We start from the raw sequence: 21,743 nt of genomic DNA on the forward strand, positions 1-21,743 counted from the left end.
ATTGGGCCGGATCTGGCCTTAGGTTGCCTACCCATGGCATAGAATAGTTTTAGAGCTGGAAGGGACCCCAAGGGTCATCTAGTCCAACTCCCTGCAATGCCTTTTCTCTAACCTGAAATGCCCCAAACGCTGCAACCTTTTAGGAGAGTCCAGCCCCTTTATCGCTTTGGTTGCCCCTTTCCGAGCCTGTCCCAACTCTCTCACATCCCTTTGGCAGCGAGAACCGCGTGCAGCCTTCCCAATGCGGTCGCGCCATAGGTTTATGGTGTATAGATCGCCTTATGATCCCAGGATCGCTGGCATGAAACTGCGAGGAACGAGAGAGGGAGAGGTCCGGCGTGTGTGTGTGTGTGTTCGAAAGCGCCTGGCGCGCTTCTGGAAAGCGCGGCTCCTGCGAGCTGCAAATGCGCGCATCTTGCAGAGAGCCCTTTGCAGGATCCCACCCCTTCTCTCCCCACCCCAGTCAGGACCGGGAGGGGTCCGCCTGCAGCTGGGATGGCTGCCTGGGAGCAAGAAGAGGACGGGGAGGTGGTGTTTTTGTTTGGTGGAGGGAGAGGCTAAAAATACGCACCGGCAGGAGGAGCAAAGTCCCCGGCAGGGGAGCGCAGTCGTGGCGGGGAGGCGGGGGCGCTGGCCAGCCTGAGCGAGCGGGGCAGCCCTCCAAGCCCGGCACAGCAAGGGGGGCCGGGAGGCTATGGGCTGGCGGGGGGCGGGAGGAGGAGGGCCATCAGCTGGGCCGGGCTGATAGCCTATCTCCCGGGTAAAAGGGAGCAGGCCGCCTCCTCGCCTCCTCCTCCTCCTCCGCGCCAGCCGCTGTCAGATGATGGGCAGCATCGCCAGGGAGCCCGCCGACGGAGCCATGGAGCCCCGCGCCGAGCTGAGCGCCCCCGAGACGCGCGCCCCCGTCAAGCGGGACTACCATCACCGGTAAGGGGGCAGGCGTGGGGAGGCGCTGCTACCTCCAGACCTAGGGAGAGCATGCTGGGCGGCATCCGTCGAACCGGAGAGCTGGAAGGGGGACCCCAAAGGTCATCCAGTCCAACCCCCTTGCAAGGCAGCGATCGCAGCTCAAGACTCCAGCCAAGGAAGGAGAGTCCGCTACCATCTTAGGGAGCCCAGGGCCGAGAGGCTGCTGCAAGCTGCTCTGCAGAGTTGGGGGGGCTGGAAAAGGAGGCTGCGGGCTCCCCCTCTGAGCGCGTGGGGCAAGGGAGTGTTTGTGAGCGAGATCTCTTGGCAGCGGCTGTGATGTTTGTTTATCCAGTGGCAGGGAGTTCCTCTGGTCCCCTTTGAGGATGTGGGGGCTTGTTGGGCAGGGGTGGGGGAATATGTCTCTCTTCAGCTGAACATGGTGCGTGGGGGGGGGCAATGAAGAAAGTGGATTATTGAGGGGAGCAGCTCCGCTCCTGCCTCCTCCACCTGCAGTCGGAGATATACAATGGTTGCTGATATAATCCCTGGCAAAGCTCAAGGTGTTACTTAACAGCCTTTTTACCTGTTACTTAACCAGTTTACCTGCAAGATCACCTCACCCCATAAACACCTAATTTGTCTGCTTCCATCAGCGGAACTGACTCTGCCACATAAGACCTAAATACTCTAGATTTTAGGGTGACAGCACACTCACTTTGGAACTCCCTGCCTCTTGACTGCGCTCTTTCGGTTGCCTGCTAAAATCATTTTCCTTAGGACAAGCCTACCCAGGTGTTCGGAAAGCTGATGCTAGTCTTAATCGGTTTTTAGTCCATTGCCATTTTAATGTTACGGATGCCTTAAATTATTATTGCTAATTTTTCTTGGCGATAATTTTATTACTTTATCTCTTTTGTGAACCGCTTGGAGGTTTCTCCTTTACAATCAAGTAGGGTAAAAATGAAATAAATGAGTGTTTCTGGGGACGGGTGAGGAGCAAGGCCCTTCCTGTTCAGAGAAAGAAGCTTTGCTGCATCCAAATTGGCCTCTCTTCCACTTCAGGGTTCATTTCCATCTCAAAAGCGCTTTCTGCTCTAATAACTTGTATTGTCTCCCCCCACAGTCCTCCTCCTCCTCTTCTGGCAAGGCTTTCCCTTGCTTTCCCCTCCTGCTGGCTCTTTGGGGCCAGGACTACCCGCTCCCCCCCCCCAGGACAATGTCAGCAGGGACGCTGCCCTAAAGGCAGAGGACCCAAAGGCCAGGAAGGCTGGGGGGGAATGGGGTACCCCTGGGGGGGCAGACAGCCCTGAACTGCGAAACAGCATTGCAGGCCCAGAATCTCAAAGTGGGGGAGATAGGAGGGGAATGACTTTTCCTTTGGGGTGCTCCTGTATTATTGTTGTTGTTGTTGTTGTTTATTTTAATTTCTGTTATTTTATTTATATCCCATCTTTTTCTCCACAGAGCTCAAGGGGCATTTATTTATTCTTTAATATAATTTTTTTTATTAGTTTCTATTTAACATACCATTTTCAACAGTAATTAAACATATTTTTACATCTTATTCAGGTTTTTTTGACTTCCATCAGTCCTGTCTGAAAATTTTCCCGTCTAATCTCTTACATTTCTTATTTTCCCTGTTACATTTAAAACTCCTAACCAATATCTCTGTTCTTTCTCTACTTTGTAGAGCTTCATATATTCCTCCTTCCAAAACTTCTTGTAGTCCTACTAGCGTAATTTGTTGGTTACAATTGCTTTTCAAATCGCTCATATACTTCTTCCAATCTTCTGTAAATCTCTGGTCCCGCAGGTTTCGAATCCTTCCTGTCATTTTGTCCAATTCTGCATAGTCCATTAATTTCGTCTGCCATTCTTCTTTCGTCGGAATTTCTTCTTGTTTCCTCAAGGGGGCATTTAATCCTCCACAACAACCCTGTGAGGTAGGATAGGCTGAGAGGCAGTAAGGGACTGGCCCCAGGTCACATCCAGTGGGCTCTGTGGCTGAGTGGGAGTTGCATGCTGGTCCCCTGGGTCCTAGTCCAACACTCTAACCACTATGCCACGCTGTCCCTCAGCAACAATGGTGCCTCCTCCCGGCACTGGCAGCTGAATATGCAGCCTAGCTGGGGGTGTCAAAAGATCCCTCCTGAAGACCTTCTGTGGCAAAGCTATTACTGGGCCCTTGTGACATCTCCTTTCTTTATCCTTTTTTTTTTTAAAAAAAATTAAATTAATTTTCCAAAAATTCAAAAACAAACAGACATACAAACATACAGACATCCTGTTTCAATCTTGGTAACATTATTAAGTGACTTCCTCAAATCCCCTTGATTGAATTTCATTATACAGTGGTACCTCAGGTTACATACGCTTCAGGTTACAGACTCTGCTAACCCAGAAATAGTGCTTCAGGTTAAGAACTTTGCTTCAGGATGAGAACAGAAATCGTGCTCCAGTGGCGTGGCAGCAGTGGGAGTCCCCATTAGCTAAAGTGGTGCTTCAGGTTAAGAACAGTTTCAGGTTAAGTACGGACCTCCAGAACGAATTAAGTACTTAACCCGAGGTACCACTGTATATCATTTTAACAGTTTTCCAAAATCAATTTTCTCAAAAAATTCACTTGATCACTTAACATCTTTCATTCTTTCTAATTTAGCTTTAAACATCTTAAATCTTATCCTTAAATATTTCAATCCTAAGCCTATCTAATATTTGCAAGCTTTTCCGATTAAGTTATCTTGACATATTTAGCTAAATAGTCTTTAAATTTCTTCCATTCTTCCTGTTACTCCTCCTCCTTCTGGTCGCGGACTCTTCCAGTCAGGTCGGCCAGCTCCGAAAAATCCATCATCTTTATCTGCCAGGTGACATCTCCTTTCAACCGCCAGTAAGGAACCCCAATCAGCCTCATCTGCATTCCAAGAGGGGTTTGGTTCAGATCTGGGTCAGGGAAGCTTGGGTACTTGACTGCACTTTCCTCGCTTCCTTCAGATTCCGCTCACCTTCTGTTGGCGTGGAGGGTGGGCGAGACCCTGCCCTCATGGCTTTTCCTGCTTCCCTGTTGCACCAGTGGCTGCCTGCGGGGGGCCTGCTCCGTCAGGGCAAAATGGGGCACTGCCAGCTTCCTTCGCCCAGGTGACCCTGGGGGTCCCTTTCAACTCTAGGTAAAGGTAAAGGGACCCCTGACCATTAGGTCCAGTCATGGCCAACTCTGGGGTTGCGGCGCTCATCTCACTTTATTGGCTGAGGGTTATCATTTTAGATAACCAGTCTGTTTTCGTTGGGATGCTGCTGCTTTTCCAATTTTTGGCAGTCAATAACCTTGCCAGCGTAGTTGCATACATACCGTATTTTTTGCTCTATAAGACGCACCAGACCATAAGACGCACCTAGTTTTTGGAGGAGGAAAACAAGAAAAAAAAATTCTGAATCTCAGAAGCCAGAACAGCAAGCAGGATCGCTGCGCAGTGAAAGCAGCGATCCCTCTTGCTGTTCTGGCTTCTGGGATAGCTGCGCAGCCTGCATTTGCTCCATAAGACACACACACATTTCCCCTTACTTTTTAGGAGGGAAAAAGTGAGTCTTATAGAGCAAAAAAATACGGTAAATGTTGGTCTGACCATTCTTTTTATTTCCTCTGACATGATACCTAGGAGAAAGGATTCTGGGTTTTTTTCCCCCAAATGAAAATCTAAGCATCTTTCTCAGTTCGTTATAGATATTTTCCCAGAATCCCACTATCAGTATCTTCTGATGATGTTATGTACGGTAAGCGTGAGCCATGGAAATTGCAAGGTCAGCTCTGGGAGCTGTAGGTAAACTGGTTTCATGCCGGAGTCAGGACTATTTGCACTGGCTCAAAGCAAACAGGAGGGTCTCTCACCTTTGGCCGGGGCCTCCACTCATCCTACCAGGACGGGTTCTGGCTACACACCTCCTTCCTGGCCTTTCCTGGCGGACCTTGCTTTGGCAAGAGAGGGATCCGTCCCCAAGGGAGGAAAGGTCGCCCTCCTGTGTGGGCACTGCCTGAGGCCATTACATCAGCCGGCACTGGGGGCAGCGGCCAGGGGACCCTTTCCAAACTCTGATAGGGAAGCTAAAGTCACCACTTATGATGCAAGGCTCTGACACACGCGCTGAGGTCAGGGCCCTCCCTTGGCTGCTCAAGGCCTTTCTACAGGGTCCTGCTGGGCTTCTCCAGAGTAAGCAGCTAACACCTCCTTGGGACAGGGTGGACAGGACGAATTGCTGCATTCCCAGGGGTTGGACCAGATGACTTCTTGTTGTAAACAATACCTGCCCTTCTTCCCTTATGGGGTATCCAAGAGCCCATATAGAGTCCTTAAGTGGGTTCCCTATCGGTAGGAGAAAATAACAGAGGCCAACCAGAGACTATTCAGAAGCAAAGCAGCTAGTAAGCCTGATCTTTATTGATCTGTTGCAACAGGGTGCTCCCCTCACACACAGGAAAGGAGGAGGAACCCAGAACCAAAGGTTTGTCCGCCCTTATATAGACATTTTAAATTCCCTGCCCTGGAGCTCAAGACCACCCCTCCATACATCATACATACATCACAGAAGGGGTGTAACCCAAGACCACCCCCCACAAACATCATCCCTACATCACAGAAAAGGCGGTCTACAACAGAAATTTGAATGTTGTTGTTTTTCCTGTCTGCCAGGTTATCTGATAATGCTTTATCTGACTGCCTTTCCTGGTAGTCTGGCCATTCATTTGAGATCGTGCTTACCCAATTCCTGAGACAATAGGAAGGTTTGCTCACCCCCTCCCTCCTTGCAGAGAAAACATTTGGTCAGTTTGGGAGTCAAAATGCTTTCAGGGCGGTCTTCCTGTGCTGCTCCAAACATGTGGTCCACATAGCTATCATAGCTGTCAACGTTTCCCTATTTTTAAGGGAAATTCCCTTATTCCGAATAGGATTCCTTGCAAGAAAAGGGAAAAGTTGACAGCTATGATATCTATGTACGTGCTTGGTTGGTACATTTATGAACATTTATTATATATAAAGGTAAAGGTAAAGGTACCCCTGCCCGTACGGGCCAGTCTTGACAGACTCTGGGGTTGTGCGCCCATCTCACTTAAGAGGCCAGGGGCCAGCGCTGTCCGGAGACACTTCCGGGTCACGTGGCCAGCGTGACATCGCTGCTCTGGCGAGCCAGAGCCGCACACGGAAACGCCGTTTACCTTCCCGCTGGTAAGCGGTCCCTATTTATCTACTTGCACCCGGAGGTGCTTTCGAACTGCTAGGTTGGCAGGCGCTGGGACCGAGCAGCGGGAGCTCACCCCGCCGCAGGGATTCGAACCGCCGACCTTTCGATCGGCAAGTCCTAGGCGCTGAGGCTTTAACCCACAGCGCCACCTGCGTCCCATTATATATATAAGACCTAATTTTTTTTTGTTGCACTTCTTTCCAATGCTACGATTCTACGATTCTTCACTACTAGCATTTTGTGTCTGGCCACAGGGCCTTAATGGCAGGCTTTGTGCTTGGACGTGGCTGCGTCTCCCCAGTTAAGGAGCTGGCAAGCAGCCTCTGGCAGGCACTGACTCCTTCCCCACAAAGCGGTCAGCTCCCTCCCTCCTTCCCTTGCTCATTCAAGGAATCTACTTGAAGTCTCCCAACTAGGCCACATTGCATTTAATGTAGAACTTGGAAGCTCCTTTGGAAGAATGTGAGTGTGAACAGTGGCGTAGCGTGGGGGGTGCAGGGGGGGCCAGCCGCACCGGGTGCAACATTTTTGGGGGGCGCGCTTGCACTCGCAGCTCTCTGCCCCTACCTGGCTCACTCACTCTCTCTCACTGCAGTGCTGGCTGTGCGAATCCGATCCGAGCTGCCGGGTCGCCGCCCACTGTGGAGGGGGAGGGTGCCAGGCGTGCGTTGCGGTGCGGAGCGGAGAGAGAGCGAGGGAGGGACTATCTGGGGGAGGGACAGTGCAGCGGCCGCCCAGCGCAGCGCTGAGCGCGGGAGAGAACCACACCCGACCAGCCCAGGCAGCAGCAAGAAGAAGCTGGCAGCGGCGGCAGGTTAGGGGCGCAAATTACTTGCCTTGCCCCGGGTGCTGACAACCCACGCTACGCCGCTGAGTGTGAGATCTGCTTTGGCGTTTTGTTAGCAAGGAAGATTAGTTTCTAGACCTCATGGTGAGAGTGGGAAGCCCTCCACCAAAGGCAAGGTTGGTTTCAGCTTGTGAAGGGGTGGGGTGGGAATTTAAGCAGTTAGGTAAAAGGACCCCTGACCGTTAGGTCCAGTCATGACCGACTCTGGGGTTGCGGCGCTCATCTCGCTTTATTGGCCGAGGGAGCCGGCGTACAGCTTCCAGGTCATGTGGCCAGCATGACTAAGCCGCTTCTGGCGAACCAGAGCAGCGCATGGAAACGCCGTTTATCTTCCCGCTGGAGTGGTACCTATTTATCTGCTTGCACTTTGATGTGCTTTTGAACTGCTAGGTTGGCAGGAGCAGGGACCGAGCAACAGGAGCTCACCCCGTCGCGGGGATTCGAACCACCGACCTTCTGATCGAAAAGTCCTAGGCTCTGTGGTTTAGACCACAGCACCACCTGCGTCCCACAGCAATTAGGGATGCTCAAAAAAGGCTTCAGGGAACACATTGCTGAAAACATTAAGAAGCTCTTTAAATATATTAGCAGCAGGAAACCATCTAGGGAGGCAGTTGGATGACAAGGGAGTCAAAGGAGGATAAGGAAATTGCAGAGACGCTGAATGAGCTACTTGCATCAGTCTTCATAATGTAAGATGTTGGACATATCCCAGGGCCTGAACTAACTTTTGCAGAAGGTGAGTCCTGGAAAGACAGATAGTAGTGAGGAGAGGTCAAGTTCTAGGCCTAGTAGTCATTGAGTCTTCTTGTGCTTGAATCCTGCAAGCTGGTTTCCCACAGGTTGGCCACTGTGAGAACAGGATGCTGGAATAGTTGGGTCCTTGGCTTGATCCAGCAGGCTGTTCCTCTCTCCAAAGAACCCAGGAGGTAGTTGTCAGGACCGGAAGCCCACATCAGGGTGGTGTGGGAAGGGGTGATCTCACCAAGATGGATGCTGATGAGTGGATGGCCTTTTCCCTTTCAAGAAAATGACCTTTGCCACCCCGGAATATTGACCCAGCCAGCTGCAGCAACCTGGCCTCCAAACAAGCCACAGGCACTTCCAGATGCAGTGATTATTGGGCACTCATCCTGATTAAGGCCACCTCTTCCCATATGAACCTACCCGGTCCCCCTGAGATCATCTTCTGAAACCCTCCTTTGTGTGCCTCCTCCTCAAGAGGTCCGGAGGGTGGCAACACGAGAACGGGGCCTTCTCTGCAGTGGCTCCCCGTCTGTGGAATGATCTCCCCTGGGAAGTTCGCCTGGCACCTTCATGATACACCTTTAGGTACCAGGCAAAAACATTCCTTTTTAACTAGGTTGATTTGATTGACATCCTATGCCCTTTTAAAATGTTTTTTTTTGGGGGGGTGTTATTGGGTTGCTGTTTTTATTTCAATTATGCATTTTGTGGTTTTATATTTTGATTTTGCTCTGTGAACCGCCCTGAGACCCCCAGGTATAGGGCAGCATATAAATTCAATTAATAATAATAATAATAATTGTTATGTACTGAAGTTCTCACCCTGGGCCAGCAGGGGGATACTGTAGATAGTTTTCATTCAGGTCCACATATGCAAATAAGGGATTGAAAGTGATGTTCAGTGATTGGATAGTTACAGGAAATGGTTACAGTTGCGTTGTACTGGAGCTCTATATAAGCAGGCTGGCTGAACCCTTCAGTTCAGTTCTGTTCTGGCCTGTGAATAAACAAGAGCTGTTTGAAGAATCGCTGTGTCGTCTGATATGTTCACCCACAACTTAACACTGGCGACGAAGGTGGGATCGATGGACATCAGAGCACAGCCAGATGCGGCCACCCTCTGAGCTGAGCTGAATCACTGAGCTGAATCACTGAGCGAAATAATAATAATAATAATAATAATAATAATAATAATAATAATAATAGCATACGCTGGATCAGGCCAGCATCCTGCTCTCATGGTGGCCAGCCAGTTGCCCATTGTGGGAAACTCACAAACCTGATCCAACAGAGGCCCGTCTTCTGCTCTTGGTACTCTAACTTGCCAACTCCAAGAGGGAGTTTGCCACTTGGATTGCAAGCGCTGGGCAAGTTTGTGGCTCTTCCTGGCCAGTCTGTGCAGGGTGTGGAACTCTGCGCTGGTGGTCCTGGAGATTCACCTGGCAGAGTGAAAAGATAACTGCTGCTTCACCCATCCCTGTGGGCCTCTTCCTGAACTCTAGAGCCTCTGATGTATGTTGTCTACTCCTTCCGCCATAGCTGTCAACCGTCCCTTCTTTGGCGGGAAAGTCCCTTATCCCAACACCGTGTCCTGCTGCTGTCCCTTATTGATGATGTCCCTTAAATTTCCCGGGTTTCAAAGGAAGCAGCTCCTCTCCCTCCCTCCCTCCCTGCTGGCCAGGGAGGAGGGAGGCTCCAACTGTGTTGCTTGGCTGCGTTGCTCACCCAATAAGGAGTCTAAGAACGACTGGGGGGGGGGGTGGAGCTTGCATGCATTGTGCTGATCAAATCGGCCGCATTGCCTGGGGACTCGCCTTTGCTCAGCGCTTCCCAGCGGAGAGGTGACGGTGGTTTTCCTTGCTGCATCCCCTTTGCCGGGTTTCTGCGCTGTGGGAACCACCGCTTGAGGCTTCGTTTGGCTGCTGGCTGGGCTTTCTGCCTTTGGCTCGGAGGGGCTCAGAAGTTGAACATACCTGTGCTAGGAAAATCCCTTATTTTGGCTGCTGATCCCTTATTTCCAAGGTTGCTGGTCCCTTATTTTCAAATCTGTAAGTTGACAGCTATGCCTTCCGCGCAGTGGGGAGACCCCCGGGGGAGAAAACAGAAGAGTAGCGTTTTGCCTAGGTGCCTTTGGAAGCAACAGTTGGGCAATTGCAGAGCCCCAGTAATGATCCTCAGTATCATAAAACATAATTAGAAAATGCCTGGGATGCCTGTGGCAGAATCCTCGCTCAGTGTCAGGGAATGTGGGTGGGAAAGAGAAGCCCGCCTTTTCTGGAAGGCTGTGCGTGTATAAGGGCTGGCGGATGGATTAAAACCTCCTTTGCGAGCTGGTCTGGGTATCGAGATCTTGCATTGAGGAATCTTTCGATGAATGTTAGGTTCACGTGGGGTGTGTGTGCGTTAAACAGGGAAGGCTGAGTTTCATAGCTCATAAATCCCTGTAATGGGAAACCTGTTGACACAGCCTGCCCAGGAGCCCTGCTAATGTTACACAGCTACGCTTAGTGCCCTCCAGGCCAGCTCCCTCCCTCTCTGTGCATCAGCGATGCTGTGAGGCTCATCACACAGAGCCACCCAGGACCAGCAGCCACGAGTCAGGCCTGGGTGTGCAATAAGGTAAAGGGACCCCTGACCAATAGGTCCAGTCGTGACCGACTCTGGGGTTGCGGCGCTCATCTCGCTTTACTGGCCAAGGGAGCTGGCATACAGCTTCCGGGTCATGTGGCCAGCATGACTAAGCCGCTTCTGGCAAACCAGAGAAGCGCACGGAAACGCCGTTTACCTTCCCGCTGGAGCAGTACCTATTTATCTACTTGCACTTTGAGGTGCTTTCGAACTGCTAGGTTGGCAGGAGCAGGGACTGAGCAATGACAGCTCACCCTGTCGCCGGGATTCGAACCACTGACCTTCTGATCGGCAAGTCCGAGGCTCTGTGGTTTAACCCTGGGTGTGCAACAGGTGCAGTGGAAAAAATGGAAACCTTAAGAAATGGGATGCACGGGGGTCTTCCAGGAAGATTGGGCCATCTAGTCCTACCCCCTGATCTACGATTCGCACTCAGAACTCAGGGCTGTCCGTAGCCAAATGACCAAGTGTGACTTGGAGTAACAGGAAGATGGTTGGGGTTTCTCAATTTCAAAAGGACTCTGCACCAGTAAAGGCAGAGAGTGGAGTGTGTGTACCTTTCGAAAGAGGGTTTGAGGGTTTCCAGACAAAGCACAGCCGATTAGATGGGACACCCAAATTGCCGGCAAGTCAGGGGGCACATTGTGGCTCTTGGGAACCTCATGACACAGCCTCTCCTTTTCAGGATCTTTGTGAACCGGAGTCTGGCGCTGGAAAAGATCAAATGTTTCGGCTTTGACATGGACTACACGCTCGCAAGTAAGTAAGAGGCCGCCAGAAAACAAGCTTGCTCCATCTTCCATGTGACACAAAGGAGACGGGGAACAGACCCCTGTGCATTTTAAGCTAGGGAACCAGGAGATAAAAGTTGTGCCCCAAGATGGCCCAAAACTCTTGTTTGTATACTTTATTTTAACTTTTCCTTTCTGAATCACCTTGAGCTATTTTTGTGAAAAAGCAACTAATAAAGGGGATATACCGAGTCCTTGGGGGAGTTGGGTTGTCAAAGCCAACCCCCCATTTTTTTTTTCTTATAGCAAATACTAATACTAAATGGTTCCTCCCTGTTCAGGGGCAGTTTGCCTCTGAGTATACAAGCAACAGGGGAAAGTTAGCCCGGCTTGGGTTCTTCCAAGGACACCTGGCTACAGTTCTTGTCCACATTGCATAAATACTTCATTTTGATTGCTTTCTAAAATTTGCTTGTTTGTTTATTTATTATTTCATAAAAATTTTGCACCGCTTGACTGTAGAAAACATCGAAGCAGTTTCCAAAGAAGCCCCCAAACAGACAAAACACACACAAAACACAACACTAAGAAAATTAACAATAATTGAAGACATTAAGTTAAAATAGTGATAGACTCAAAAATAATAATTGTTTAGGCTTGTTCATAATTCCACGACACAGAATAAAAGTAGAATCCAGTTGCTACTCCAATGACTCTAGAATATCCAAAGCAAGATGCTGAAAAAGAATTTGAGGATATTGACAAATACAGAAGTGCAAATGGAAGTTTGCTTTATTTAGCAAACATATCCAGGCCAGACATAACAAATGCAACTTACATACTTAGCAGAAAAAGGTCCAAGCTTATAACGAATGGTTCCTTTAAAGTATCCTAAAACACGTTTCATTGCATTCCAATCTTGTTGTATTGGCGTGGACATTTTCCTGCTAAGTACATTAGTTGCATTTGATATGTCTGGCCTGGATATGTTTGCTAAATAAAGCAAACTTCCATTTGCACTTCTGTATTTGTCAATATCCTCAAATTCTTTTTCAGCATCTTGCTTTGGATATTCTAGAGTCATTGGAGTAGCAACTGGATTCTACTTTTATTCTGTGTCGTGGAATTATGAACAAGCCTAAACAATTATTATTTTTGAGTCTATCACTATTTTAACTTAATGTCTTCAATTATTGTTAATTTTCTTAGTGCAGTGTTTTGTGTGTGTTTTGTTTGTTTGGGGGCTTTGGATATTCTAGAGTCATTGGAGTAATCATTGCAAAGGGGGAAAAAGACCACCGGGCTGTATTTGATAGATGGGGCCCAATATTTCCTGAGTTTGCTTTGCAACTTTTTTGGGGGGGGGGGCGGGGGGGGGGACAGTCAGACCAGCTTGCAAAGATAAGCCCAGGAAATGCCTCCTCCAAAGGGCCGGGTTTAGGTTTGATGAGGCCCTCAGCTACTGAAGGTAATGGGGCCATTTATATGTCCACCAGTCCTTTGTCAACAACAAATTGTCGCTGTTTTTTGTGTTGAATATATATGCTATATGGTAATTTATGGACCTAATAGGTATCTAAAGCCATTTGGACATAACAAAATATGTATTTTATCAAGGTAATTGTTGAACTGAAATACAATCAAGAAGAGGTATATTAATAGTGAAATACACACTGTTGCTGTATGTAGGTTTTATTTTATTTGTTTTTTATCTTATATTTTGGAAATGTACATCCAGGGTTGTTTTCCCTTTAATTTTTTTTGGGGGGTCCCAAGAGCTTGGGACCCTAAGCTATAGTTTGTTTAGCTTATCTGTAAATCCTGCGCTGCTCCCCAAACTGCCTTTTGCCTCTGCAGTGTACAAATCTCCAGACTACGAGGAACTGGCTTTTGAGCTGCTGCTGGAGCGCTTGGTGTCCATTGGCTACCCCCACGAGATCCTGGAGTATAGATACGACCCCACCTTCCCCACCAGGTAAGGGAGCAGCGATGCCTTGGCAGCCCAGAGGTGGCCAGGGGGAAAGGACCCACCCTCCTCACCCGCCCTCTCCTCTTCCTCAGGGGCCTCGTATTTGACGCCATGTATGGGAATTTGCTGAAGGTGGATTCCCACGGGAACCTGCTGGTCTGTGCCCACGGCTTCCGCTTCCTCAAAGGGTAGGTGACTTCCTCCAACACAAGCAGGACCACATAACACTGGGCCTGAGAGATCTGCATTGGCTCCCAGTACGTTTCCAAGCACAATTCAAAGTGTTGGTGCTGACCTTTAAAGCCCTAAACAGCCTCGGTCCTGAATACCTGAAGGAGCATCTCCACCCCCATCGTTCAGCCCGGACACGGAGGTCCAGCTCTGAGGGCCTTCTGGCGGTTCCCTCGCTGCGAGAAGTGAGGTTACAGGGAACCAGACAGAGGGCCTTCTTGGTAGTGGCCCCCGCCGTGTGGAACACCCTCCCTTCAGATGTGAAGGAAATAAGCAGCTATCTTATCTTTAAAAGACATCTGAAGGCAGCCCTGTTTAGGGAGGTTTTTAATATTTAATGCTGTATTGTTTTTTCTAAGACTTGATTGGGAGCCGCCCAGAGTGGCTGGGGAAACTCAGCCAGATGGGCGGGGTATAAATAATAAATTATTATTATTATTATTATATTTACTCTCCAGTCCCCACCAGCTGTGGGCTTCTGCTGCTCCCCCAAGAAAAGCAGCCCTGGGAAGCCACAAGGAGAAGGTCCTCTTATGTCTCTTGGGATGGGAGGGGGGGAAAAACACACGGACAGATAGACTTTCCTTCTTCGGAGGTTTTTAAGAAGACCATCTGCAGGGAGTCTTTAGCTGTGGTTGCTGCATTGCAGGGGTTGGACTGGATGACCTTTGTGGGTCCCTTCTGATTCTGTGATTCCAAAACATAAAAACAAAGAAGGTCCTTACGAACCTTCGGACCTCCTTCTCTCCCTCCATGGGTTCCATTTCCAAAAATGTAAACTTTTTTCCTGCATCTTTTAGCGTTACCAATCTATTATATATAATGTTAATGTTGAATTTTTTTTTAATTTTTTACCAACAACCAAACCACAAACAGTGAACCCCCCCAGGCGGCTGATCCATTGGGTATACATAATCAATAATAACATACTCAAATCAACCATATGTACAATTTTATATACGTTAACACTCCTCCATCCACAAGGTTTATTTAACTTTTAACATTTTAATTGCCCGAAATTGTTCAAACCTACCCAAATAATTCAATATCTTCTCAAACCAATCCTCCTCTTTCTCACTGACCTGAAACCCTTTCATTCTGTGTATCTTCACAGTTAGATATTCTAAAATTATAATATTATTCAGTTTTTTCCTCCATTGGTTCACCCCTAACTTCTGCATTTTTCCAATTACTCACTATAACCTGTCTGGCTGCAGTTACCATCAATTTTACCCATTGACATTCCTCTTTTGTTTTTAACTCGGTGCTTCTCAGACTAATAAGAACCAATAAAATTGTGGGTAGGAAGGTGGGAATATCTAAATTAATGATTCTTATCAATCTGTTATATAATCATATTAACCAAAGTTCATTTCAATTTACAGGTGTCAACTGTTTACAGTGATCTTTTAAGTATATTACAAATTTCTTCCAGTCTTTTAAGAAATACTTGGTCTTCTTGGTTTCTGATCTTTCATGTCAGTCTTGCCATTTCTGCATATTCCATCAGTTTGGTTTGTCATTCTTCTCTGGTCGGTACTGCTCCTTCTTTCCATCTCAGTTATACTGGGCCGAGGCCATATACCTCGACAATATCGAATCCATAAAATGGAATTCTCTGAATCCCGTGACTTCCCTCTGCCCGCCCCCCCCCCCTGTTCCTTAAATTTTATTTTCAGCTGCTTATCATTTCTATTCCAAATTATTATTATTTTTACCTCAGATTTCCAGTACTATTTCTAAAATTACAAGTGTTTTTAAAATCCTGCCAGTGTATTAACCTGTTTACAATACTTTTGCAAATGCATAATAAACATTTCCCATTCTGTTTCAAATTTCTTGTCATCTTGATTTCTGAGCTATCCAGTTGGCTTCGCCATTTCAGCACAGTTCCATTTACAGTACTTGGTTTCCCAATCTTCTTTAGTCGGGACTGCATCCTCTTTCCATCTTTGCGCTAACAATATCCGGGCAGCCATCATAGCATACATAAACAAATTTTTTTCCTGGTCTTTTAGAATCTCTGCTCCTACAATACCTAATAAAAAGGCTTCTGGTTTTCTTTTAACAAAGGTTACTCTAAACATTTTTTCATTTCGTTATAAATCGTTCTCCCCCCCTTTTTTTAACCTTCCTACATTCCCACCACATCTGATAAAACGGTACCCTCTGTTTCTTTCCATTTCCAACCCTGATTAGGTCTTGTTCTATACATTTTTGTTAATTTAACCGGGGCTAGATACCATTGAGTTCATATAATTCTCTTTCAATAGAGAATTTCATATCTGTCTTCCAAAGCCTTTCCCAACCCGTCATTGATATGTTATGTCCCACGTCTTTCGCCCATTTTATCGTGACGCATTTGACCTGTTCCTCTTTGGTATCCCACTCCAAGAGCAGATTGTACATGGATGGGTCTTTCGCCTTCCCTCTGTGGGTTTTCCTACAGTAAGGTCACCAGATTTTTTCCAATGAATCCTGGGACACTTTAATTAATGAATTAATTACTACACATTCAGGACGGTGATGCTGCAGCGATGGCGGTGGCAGAGGGGCCACCTTCTTTTGAGTTGTTGGTTCTTCGGTGGTGGTGAAGTGGTACGCAGTGGGGCAGTCTGGGCTCAGGCAGCGCGATGCCTCCCTTCCCATCGGAGCAGCCCCAATCCCATTCCTACTTGTGTGCAAGCAGAAGGGGCAGGGATCCCTCAGCTGGGAAGGGAGGCTTCACACTGCCTTTCGGAGCAGCCCCATCCCAACTCCTACTTGCGTGCAAGCAGGAGGGGGCAGGGATTGCTCAAGCAGCGCAATGCCTCCCCTCCCATCGGAGCAGCCCCAATCCCATTCTTACTTGCGTGCAAGTAGGAGGGGGCAGGGATCCCTCAGCTGGGAAGGGAGGCTTCCCGTTGCCTAACTGAGAGATCCCTGCCCCCTCCTGCTTGTACGCAAGTAGGAGTTGGGAGGCTGCTCCGATAGGCAGCATGAAGCCTCCCTTCACAGTTTACTTGCTGGGGTCAGGGAAGGTGGAGGCAGCCCAGAAGCTGCATCTTCGAGCCCCTGTACCACCCTCATGTGGGGACTTCCGAGAAGCTCCTGAAGCCAGCCAGAGCCAACTGCTCTGGGCTGCTGAGACTGCCGCTGCTGCGTTTCCCGGGGACATTAGATGAAATCCGGGGACGGAATTTGTCCGGGGACTTATTCACAAATCCGGGGACTGTCCCCGGGAAACGGGGACGTCTGGTAACCCTATCCTACAGGGCCAGAGCTGGCAGTCACCTTCTCAGGTGGGAGCAGCTGGTCTGACCTTGGTGGTGGCTTCATCCTGCTCCTTGGAAAGCTGTTTCACCTCCCCCCCTCTCTCCCCCCCCAGCACATTCCTGCCTTGCATTGTTCTGATATATGGGATGGTTCTTTGCCCTCTAGTGCACACAGGGCCAGGTGGGAAGGAGAAGGGACCCACGGCAAGGTCACTCCTTGCCCCCCCTGTCTCCCCAGGGCTTCCCAAGCTCTGGGCATCCAAATCACCAGCCGGGCATTTGCTTGCTGTGAACCAAGAACCCTTCGAGGTGTTTCCAAAGGGACCATGCTCTCACAGTGGCCAGCCAGGGAGCCGGAATTCTGCAAGCAGGATTCGAACGCAAGAGCAACTCTCCCTTCTCCTGTGTTGCTGGTATTCAGGGGGGAGGCAGAACACAGCTCTGGTGGCCGCCAGTAGCCCTCTCTACCATGAATTTGCCCAATCCAGGAGGCAGGATTGGGCCCCATATCTCCCCTCTGCTAGGGTCGGCCAGTTCAGATAATTGGTGTTGCTTTGCCTTTGAGTTTGCCCCTTCCCTGCCAATTTCAATGTCTCTGCCATTCTGAGAGCAGAACCAGCACCCTCTTTGCCCTCCCTGCCAGCAAGATGTCCCTGCTCTCCTTTTCCCCACAGAGATGCCCCCCCCTCTGTTTTTGTCCCTGGAACAGGCTGAGAATAGCTTTTGCAGGCGGTCCAGCCTCCAGGAGGGGGAGGCTGCAGTTGGGGGGGGGGGATAGTTCCCAGCTGCTGTCATGATGCTAAATCCTGCCCAGATGACTTTCCCTTTCCTATAGCGCGGATACTTCTGCTTCCCTAAGTGCCAGGCTTATTGTCCCCGGATCGCACCAGCTCTGGCGTCCCTCCTGATGCCACGGGGCACAGATCCCTCTTGCCTTAAACTAGGACAGGGTTGGGCAGCTGGGGGTGCAAGGAATTGGCAGAGAAATGGGGAGGCCCCAAATTAGATGCTGGTCCGAATGCAGGCAGAGCCTCCATCAGTTGGGGAAAGCTGGGCTGCAAGGAGGCCCAGCTGATCACTGGGAAACAGGAAGAGGCAGCGTGGTGCAGTGGTTAAAGTGTCGGATTGTGACCTGGGGGACCAGGGTTCAGTTCCCCACTGAGTCACGAAGCTCGCTGGGTGTGATCTTGGGGGTCAGTCCCTGCCCCTTGGTGCTACAGGGGAAAAGGTGGGATGGAAATAAATAAATAAACTTAAAAAGGCGATGGCAGCCAAAGCAGAGGACTTTCTGCTCCCCACCCCCCCCCGCCACCCATGGTATGGACAGAGTGGCCGGGAAGACTCCCCCCCTTTCTCTTCTAAGAGCAGAACAGGGTTTCCGTGGGCAGTGGCGTAGCGTGGGGGTGCAGGGGGGGCCAGCCGCACCGGGCACAACATTGGGGGGGGGGCGCTCGCACTCGCAGCTCTCTGCCCCTACCTGGCTCACTCACTCTCTCTCACTGCAGTGCTGGCTGTGCGAATCCGATCCAAGCTGCCGGGTCGCCGCCCACTGTGGAGGGGGAGGGTGCCAGGCGTGCGTTGCGGTGTGGAGTGGAGAGATAGCGAGGGAGGGACTATCTGGGGGAGGGACAGTGCAGCGGCCGCCCAGCGCAGCGCTGAGCGCGGGAGAGAACAACACCCGACCAGCCCAGGCAGCAGCAAGAAGAAGCTGGCAGCGGTGGCAGGTTAGGGGTTAGGGGCGCAAATTACTTGCCTTGCCCCGGGTTAGGGGGCGCAAATTACTTGCCTTGCCCCGGGTGCTGACAACCCACGCTACGCCGCTGTCCGTGGGTCCAGAGCCAGCTTGTCACTCACCTGGCATCAGGTGACATCAGGTGCAGGGCAGGTAAGGCACAGCTGCCAGGGAACCACCTGGCCACACAAGGCTCCCCCCGTACCCATCACGGCTTTCAGCAAGGAGCAGAATGTCCACCTGATGCCAAGTGGTTGACAAGTGAGCCATAGGTCAGTGATTAACCGGAACCCTAAGGTACATCACTGCCAAATGACGGACAGGCTATTCAGGAGGTTCGCACAACACATAATTTAATTTTCCGTCGCGGGGTTTAGAAAAATTCATGGAGGAGAATGTTATTATGTTACGTTATTATCTGTGATTATATATGACGATAAGGGACGCGGGTGGCACTGTGGGTTAAACCACAGAGCCTAGGGCTTGCCGATCAGAAGGTCGGTGGTTTGAATTCCCGCGACGGGGTGAGCTCCCATTTCCCTGTCCCTGCTCCTGCCAACCTAGCAGTTCGAAAGCACGTCAAAGTGCAAGTAGATAAATAGGTCCCACTCCGGCGGAAAGGTAAACGGCATTTCTGTGTGCTGCTTTGGTTCGCCAGAAGCGGCTTAGTCATGCTGGCCACATGACCCGGAAGCTGTACGCCGGCTCCCTCGGCCAATAAAGCGAGATGAGCGTCGCAACCCCAGAGTTGTTCATGACTGGACCAAACGGTCAGGGGTCCCTTTACCTTTTAGATATGATGATATTATTCTCCTCCATGAATTTATCTAAACCCCGTGGTGGAAAATTAAATTACATGCTGCCTGAACCCCCTGAGTAGCCTGTCCATCAGCTTGGAGGGGTCGGGGATGAACTTCAATTTTTTTTATATATACTGCCCCATGCCAAAGGAGCCCAGAACAGCAAGACAGTCACAATGAAGTGTGTATGTATCTCTCTCTCTCTGTGTAATCTCTCCTGCTGGGGAGAATCTGCCTTTGTTCTCCCACCCGGTTTGAGGGTTTCTCATCGGGGCGCCTTGTGGGATGCTGGATTTACTGGGCCCCCTCTGGCCCAATCCAGCAGCCAGGCGAGCAGCGGTGAGCAATGGGCCCCCCGATTCACTTCTCCCTTTGTGCACAGCCTTACTCTCAAAACCTCTGAACGGAGGGGCAGGTTTGGGGGACCCAGTCTGCTGCTTCCTTCCAGCCCCCCTCACCTGCTTCCTCATTGCAACCCCCCCCCCACCTCATGCCTGTGTGCTGTCCCCTCCCCGCTTTTAGGGCTGAGATCTGGAATTATTACCCCAACAAGTTCATCCAGAGAGATGACATGAAGAGGTTCCACATCCTGAACACTTTATTCAACTTGACAGGTGAGTGCAGATGGGGGAGACAGCGGTTGATTAGCTGGTTAGCCGCTGGGGGGAGAAGTGGGTGCCACCATGGGACTGAAACCGCCTTGGTCATGCTGGTCAGTGATCTCTGGGCAGGCTAGGGACAGAGGTGTGAGCTGTTTCCTAGTTCTGCTGGATCTCTCAGCGGCCTTTGATACCATCCTCCTCTAGAGGAGCTGGGGGCACTGTTATACAGTGGTTCCGCTCCTTCCTCCTGGACCGTGTCCAGAAAGTGGTGATGGAAGAAGAGTGTTCAGAGCCCCGGGCTCTCACTTTTGGGGTGCCTCAGGGTTCCGTCCTCTCCCCCATGCTTTTTAACATCTACATGAAGCTGCTGGGAGAGATCATCACGGGGTTTGGGCTGGATGTTCATCAGTACAGTGGTACCTCAGGTTAAGTACTTAATTCATTCCGGAGGTCCATTCTTAACCTGAAACTGTTCTTAACCTGAAGCACCACTTTAGCTAATGGGGACTCCCACTGCTGCCGCGCCACTGGAGCACGGTTTCTGTTCTCATCCTGAAGCAAAGTTCTTAACCCGAGGTACTATTTCTGGGTTAGCGGAGTCTGTAACCTGAAGCGTCTGTAACCTGAAGTGCATGTAACCTGAGGTACCACTGTATGTGGATGATACCCAGCTCTACCCCTCCTTTAAATCGGAACCAGTGAACATCCTGTGTGAGTGTCTGGAGGCAGTGGGGGTGGATGGCGGCTAACAAATTGAGGTTGAATCTGGACAAGACAGAAGTACTGTCATACCTTGGGTTAAAGTAGCTTCAGGTTGAGTGCTTTCAGGTTGCATTCTGTGGCGACCCGGAAGTAACGGAACGGGTTACTTCCGGGTTTCGCCACTCGCACATGCGCAGACGCTCAAAATGACGTCACGTGCATGTGCAGAAGCGGCGAATCACGACCCGTGCACGTTCAGACGCAGGTTGTGTTCTGCTCAGGATGCGAACGGGGCTCCGGAACAGATCCCGTTCGCATCCAGAGGTACCATTGTACTGTTTTGGGAGGGGACATGACAGGCAGGTGTGAGGGACTCCCTGGTCCTGAATGGAGTATCTGTGCCCATAAAGGACCAGGCGTGCAGTCTAGGAGTAATTTTGGACTCGCAGCTGCCCATGGAGGCCTCTGGGTAGCTCTGGGAAGGGATCCCTGCAACTGACCTTTGAGGTGCCCCACTGACCTCTCCCCCCTCTTTTCCTGCAGAGACCTACCTGTTTGCCTGCCTGGTGGATTTTTTCACCAACTGCTCCAGATACGTGAAGTGAGTGCGATGGATTGTTTTGCCTGGGCGGTCTGTGTCGAGGGGGCACGAGGTGCAGAACAGTGCCGGGGGGAGGAAGGTGCCTGAAACGGTTCAGAAATCCAAACATCTGTTTGTGGTGTCTGTTCCTCTTTCCCCAGCTGTGACACAGGCTATAAACACGGGAACCTCTTCATGTCCTTCCGAAGCATGTTCCAAGATGTCCGAGACGCCATGGACTATGTCCACCTTTCAGTGAGCACCGCAGGGTGGGCAGTGAAGGGTGGGCATGGAGAACGACAAGGGAGCATCACCCACCTTTAGAAACCTTGCCCTCTGCCAACCTCCCCCAATTTGGCGTCCGCCAGATGTTTTAGACCTTGGCTTCCACCAGCCCAAATCCTCTCAAGGTCTCATCAAAGCAAATGCAAGAGGTGTTGATTGATGGCTGGTGCTTTTATGTCATGCTGGGATCTGTGCTGGGGGGGGGGGGACGTGTCTGGGGAAGCCCCAAGGAGGCCCTGCTGGCAACCCCCAAAACCTTGCTTTTCTGCTGGGCAGAGTGGGGGGGCTCTGACGACCTCTTTGTGTCTTCATCTTCTAGGGCTCCCTCAAGGAGAAGACACTGGAGAATCTGGAGAAATATGTGGTCAAAGACGTGAGTGTTAGAATCATAGAATCATAGAGGTGGAAGAGACCACAAGGGCCATCGAGTCCAACCCCCTGCCAAGCAGGAAACACCATCAGAGCACTCCTGACATATGGTTGTCAAGCCT

The 21,743-nt window shown here is 50.1% G+C and overlaps 1 protein-coding gene across 1 annotated transcript in view; it reads left to right on the forward strand.

Annotated features, from left to right (window-relative positions):
* Positions 1 to 733: 733 nt before the first annotated feature.
* NT5DC4 (5'-nucleotidase domain containing 4) overlaps positions 734 to 21,743 on the forward strand; it is a 42,638-nt gene continuing 21,628 nt past the window's right edge. Inside the window, exons 1-8 of the mRNA XM_079987517.1 lie at positions 734 to 927; positions 11,052 to 11,125; positions 12,955 to 13,072; positions 13,159 to 13,254; positions 19,606 to 19,697; positions 20,931 to 20,988; positions 21,129 to 21,222; positions 21,572 to 21,625. Of these exons, the coding sequence (XP_079843643.1) occupies positions 821 to 927; positions 11,052 to 11,125; positions 12,955 to 13,072; positions 13,159 to 13,254; positions 19,606 to 19,697; positions 20,931 to 20,988; positions 21,129 to 21,222; positions 21,572 to 21,625 (693 nt within the window). The 5' untranslated portion in view covers positions 734 to 820. The remainder of the gene's footprint in view (positions 928 to 11,051; positions 11,126 to 12,954; positions 13,073 to 13,158; positions 13,255 to 19,605; positions 19,698 to 20,930; positions 20,989 to 21,128; positions 21,223 to 21,571; positions 21,626 to 21,743) is intronic.

The sequence above is a fragment of the Podarcis cretensis genome (assembly GCF_951804945.1).
Source record: "Podarcis cretensis genome assembly, chromosome: 8".
NCBI lineage: Eukaryota > Metazoa > Chordata > Lepidosauria > Squamata > Lacertidae > Podarcis > Podarcis cretensis.